The 5,129-nt window shown below is 33.6% G+C and overlaps 1 protein-coding gene across 4 annotated transcripts; it reads right to left on the bottom strand.

Moving 5' to 3' along the window:
* Positions 1–820: 820 nt before the first annotated feature.
* LOC133688030 (protein trichome birefringence-like 16) lies at positions 821–4,546 on the bottom strand. Of its 4 annotated transcripts, none has more exons than XM_062107401.1 (5): positions 4,390–4,546; positions 3,914–4,073; positions 3,472–3,687; positions 2,604–2,799; positions 821–2,373 (listed from the first exon to the last, which is right to left on the bottom strand). In XM_062107401.1, the coding sequence occupies exons 2-5, from the start codon at positions 4,062–4,064 to the stop codon at positions 1,521–1,523; spliced, it is 1,416 nt and encodes a 471-aa protein (XP_061963385.1). In that variant the 5' UTR covers positions 4,065–4,073; positions 4,390–4,546; the 3' UTR covers positions 821–1,520. The 4 variants fall into 4 exon arrangements, with proteins under 4 accessions (XP_061963385.1, XP_061963389.1, XP_061963386.1 ...); XM_062107405.1 differs by having other exon boundaries at positions 3,472–3,684; XM_062107402.1 differs by having other exon boundaries at positions 3,914–4,237; positions 4,390–4,530.
* Positions 4,547–5,129: the final 583 nt, after the last annotated feature.

The following is a 5,129-nucleotide window of genomic DNA, read 5'->3' as shown; positions in this document are numbered from 1 at the left end:
TATCATATAATTAAATAAATTATAGATTTTAAAAATGTTTTGCTCCAGCGCACGCACCAATAGTATTGGTAGTATGTATTAATATTATTCTTTTAAATTTATGTAACTACTTTGACAAACCTCTAATAGATTCTTTTATATTATTTTTTCATGGTCAAACGAGCTGTATGGATTATGATGTTTAAGATGTTGAGAAATTGTTAATTAAGAGAACAACCGATTAAGATTATAGCAAGTCATAAGAACACGTAGAGAATATGATTTATTGTCTTTTATTTTTATATGCATAAAATTATAGTTCTATTCATGGATAACTTATTAAGCTACTCAAGATTACTGCTAATTGAATATATTTAATATTATAAAATTAAATTAAATTTTTTAATTAGGGTAAGTTTTCAATTTTTGATCAATTAAAGGTTTTTGATATTAGATATAGGTTTAATTGGTGTTTTTTAGATATTTTCAAGTGAAAAAAAAATTAAAAATAATATTTTTACATTTAAAAAGTTAATCGACTTTTTTCATCACCTGAGGTGATTGGAATACAACTAGTTGACTATGCATCATTTGATTTATTTCTTTTAATAAAAATGGATGTCTATCTATTTTAATGGGGGAAAAAAGAAGAAGAAGAAGAAGAAGACTAGATGATGAGGCCTGTCTTTACATATCCAATTTTTTCATCAATTTTAATAAAAATTAATTTAAAATACTATTTTATTAAATATTATTTAATCTTTAATCTGTTTTCAAATAAAATTATAGTATTTTTATTATAATATTTGCACCGTGTCTTTTTATTATTATTATTCTATAATTAAATAAAAAAAAACTAGTTTCATAAAAATAACAATGTCGAGATGATAATGCAGATAGAAAAATGTGTACGAAAACAATAGTGTGTGTAGCTACTATCATATGGATTTGCTTGTATGTGAATACAGAAGTCTCAACTTGTCCCTTCTCTCAATTTATATCCAACACAGGCATTTGTAGATACACCCCAGGGTGCTATCCGGGAGCAGCTTCCTTTTAATTTTAATTCCAAAAGAAACGCAGCAGTCACAGAAACAAATGGTTAATTGAGCTAGAAACTTGAGATTGAATCAGCAGATGTCATCCACAAAAATTGCTGCAGTCCATGCTACAACACTACTCGTTCTTCTTAACCATGAATTCGAACCTTCTCCATGATTTTCAAAACTCTGGAATAATACAAACTTCAGTTTGAAGCTCTGCTAAGCAGCCTCTCTGAACCAATTGTGTTGCATTCCTGTGTGTAAAGTCGAGAAATTTTATGGTGCTCAAATTATGCAGTAGCACTTGGACCCATAAATTAATATACCATGTCATCAACTTATTCTATCAGTAACTCTCACCAAATTAAAACAATTCTCCTAAACTTTCTATCATTCCTTCTTTCTTCCAGATCTAAAAAAATCACCGTAATAAAATTTCTTGATGGAATTCTTGACCTATTCCACAAAATGATATCACCTTCTTCAAACCATTTACCTTCAAGAATTAATCACTGATGTAGCACTAATATGTGCGAAAAGGATTTCATTCCAGGTGTCAGGAACACCAGGCAGACACCAATGCAAGCAATCATGCACTCCTTTCGCAGCTGTAGTTCTATAATGTGATATGTGACCCTCATCTCTTAGTTGGGATAGAGCTGTTATGTCCAAGAGCTTAACCCCAGTCCCCTTCACTGCATTTCCAGCACTATAATCACTAGACTCATCTTGCAGTACTTCCTTTCCTATAGACATTGGGGTTGTGTTGTCACAGCTCCCCCCTGTGTTCCAATCACCATTGACAAAATGCCTAGGTGAGATGCTTCGATAGAAAGCTTTCAAGTGTGGATGTTTTGGAAGCTGAGAATTCACCCAATTGACAATGCTATGGATAGTGAAGTTTTTGGCATCCCCAATCATTGCTAGTCTCCTGTTGGTATTGGGCATACCTCCCACATACATGACCCAGCGATTTGCTTTAAGCTTTCCTCGATTCCAGTGATGCCCTGTGTTCAGAACTAGGATGTCTAATTTATGAAGAAATTGACGCAAAAATCCTGGAGGCCGATCAAGATGCATGGCATAGTCAGTTTCTGGGTTTGTGGTATTAATAGGTTCCAGGTCACAGAGGCAAGTTGACCAGTAATAAAGGACAGTCGTATTGGTGCTTGAAAACCGATAAGCCCACCCATTAGGGCGAGTACCTCCATGAGGCATGACGAGTCCATACTCCTTTCCTACATCTATTACATCATGGCTCCCCTTACCACCAGTGATCATGCACATTAAAGACTGGAACTGCTGTCGGCCCAAAGAGTCTCCAACAAAAGCTAGAGTTTTGTCTCGCATCCTGAATGAGAAATTTATATATTACTTTTAGAACCAGCAGAAAGTGAATCAATAATCAGCCTAGATAGCTGACACACAGAGTATGTGAAATGTGAATGCAAATGTATAATAGCAAGGCTGGGGAGCATTTGATGGCATGTGACTCATGAATTGACAAAAGTTTAGAGCTTCATCAATTTGTTGGTGTTTTTTGAACAGTAAACAGTTGAAGAGGGAAAAATGCATTAGTACCTTTCTAAGAACTTGGACACTTCAAATTCTTCCATTTGACAATTTTTAGGTTGCCACCGTAGCTTTTCATAGGCAAAATCCTTGCGCTGCATCAAGCGGCAGGCCCACATATGTGACAGCCATTGATTACAATGAAATCCGGAATATAAAGGCCGGCTATTATCTAAAACCCATTTTCCTTTTGCATAGTTACAGCCTGGAGTAAGGATAAGATGAGATGAGAACCAGCATCTGGTAATATGCATGCTAAGACATCTCAAAGACATGCGACTTAAAAATTCAAAAAAAAAAAAAATTGTATCAAAATTAGCTCCACATCGGCACTCAAGCCTCCCAAGAATTCACCATAGAACCGACTTGAATGTTAAATGTCAAATATGGAACAAGAATAATTGCATCTCAAGGATTTGATGGTTGTGAATTTATTAGTTATAAGGAGCAGACAGAGGACAACCCATGTGGATACAAACATTCATTTTCAATTCATCAGAGAGTATATTGTTATTACCCGGAATTAGTAGCAGCACATGTGTTCTTATAATTTTTCCAATATATTGCTATCATGCAGTGAGCAATTTTGGATCACTTCTGGAATGTGCAGCTAAAAACTTGACAGAGTACAACTTGAAAAGGAGAAATAAATCTCTTTTGAGGCATCCATCAATGACTTCAAAAACCAATCAACTAGACATTGATCAGACAGGACACTCAACATGATGTCTTAACAAAAGTTGCATTGTGAAGGCAACGATCTATGCCGATGATCATACATGCCATTTTTGGCAGAACACATTTAACATCTTATTCAAGGTAGATTTAAGTTAGAACAAAGCATGTAGGAACCAGATTGTATACATGCATATATTACCTTGATCATTAACATTCTCATTATATTGTTCCTTCCCTGTGGTAGAGCTTGTATTTTCAGAACGCTCTGGTGGTGCAAACTCCATAATTTGCACATCTGTTTTCAGATTTGTTTCCATTTTCTGGTCATGCTTCACTTCTGCTTCTACCAAACCTGTAGAAGTTTCTGCAGTGCCATTTCTTCCTACTGTCAGGACTGGCTGATTGTCTTTATCTTCTGTTTAAGAAAACATCTTTAGAACAACATCTATATCATAAGTACTAGCATGCTAATATATAGACAAACACTAAAAAATGCCCATAAAATTCAAGAGAGAATCCAGCAAGATAAAGTTAGTAATAACAACATACTTGTTCAGAAGATCTATCACAACTAACAAAATGGAATGCCCATTAGGATTTGAAAAACAAAGTAATCAATCTTCCCACAGACCGAAGCATACCTGGCGAAAGTTGTAGAAGACTATTAGGCGGGAGGAAGGCGGTTAGAAGCGGAGTTCTCTGCCATGCCCATACAAGAACAGTTGCACACACAAGAACAATGAGTAGAAGAGAGAACGCTGTACTCTTGAATATTGAAAACCCTGCTTTCATCCTATCCTCCTACATGCAATTTGGACTTGTTCAAAGACAAAATTTAACAATAATAACTGATCAAAGATCCAAACTTCAGGTTCTCGGGGGCAATCTTGATAATCTTAGTTCAAGACCAAACAGCACCCACTAAAAAGAAATAGCTCGTCTCAAGAACAGATTGCAAATGACATCTACCGATCAAAACAATAATAAAAAAAAGATTAATACTAACTAATTAAAACCCTATGCTATGAATTGATAATCACTATGAAAATAAAATTTAAGTTATATCACAATGAGATTAAACGAAAATACATAATCCATTTAATTAATTAATTAATACCTGATCGTAAGATTTGTTTTGTTGCCAGTAAGAATAAAGTATTTTCAAAGAAAGGCAAGGGCAGGTGGTTTTTAAGAGGAGGAAGGAGAAATAAAATATATATGAAATTGGAAATCTGACGTTTGATGGTACGGTGTCGACTTTGACTTTTGTTGTCTTCCTATTTATTTACACCAGAGCAGGCCGAGGACAATTTTATTTATTTTTTCTTGCTTTTTTCGGGTGGGTTTTGAGTTAGTTATAATAATTTATTACTCTAACTTAACGAAGCTAATTAACAAATCCTGCTGGTTGTATAAATTATATTTTTTTAAGTCCCTGTTCTTTTTAATTTATTTGGTTTTTTTCTTTCTTTTAATTGTATTTAAAAAAATTATTAAAAAACTTTAAAAAATTATTTTTAATGAAACTCAACCAATTATTAGTCATTTCAAGATTTTCAACCTTTTTGTTTATTATTTTCATGTTAATGAATTTTTAAAAATTGAAGTTTTGAGAAAAAATTGAAAAAGAACAAAAATCAAGGAAAGAAAAAGTTTAGTGAGCATGGAAATAATAAAGGAAGGGATTATGGACTAATATGAACATTTTTAAACCACTTCTCTGTACAATTTAAAGATAAATAGATAAGGTAAGGAATGTGTGAAAGGTAAGAGAATGTGATGGGATAAGAGAGAATAAGGGTCAAAAAGTGAATGTAAAGGAGGAATAAATGAATATTAAGTATTACAAAAAGGGGG

This window comes from Populus nigra, chromosome 3, assembly GCF_951802175.1.
Source record: "Populus nigra chromosome 3, ddPopNigr1.1, whole genome shotgun sequence".
Lineage (NCBI taxonomy): Eukaryota > Viridiplantae > Streptophyta > Magnoliopsida > Malpighiales > Salicaceae > Populus > Populus nigra.
Note: the sequence above shows the minus strand (reverse complement) of the source record. Positions and strands in the feature narration are given on the sequence as shown.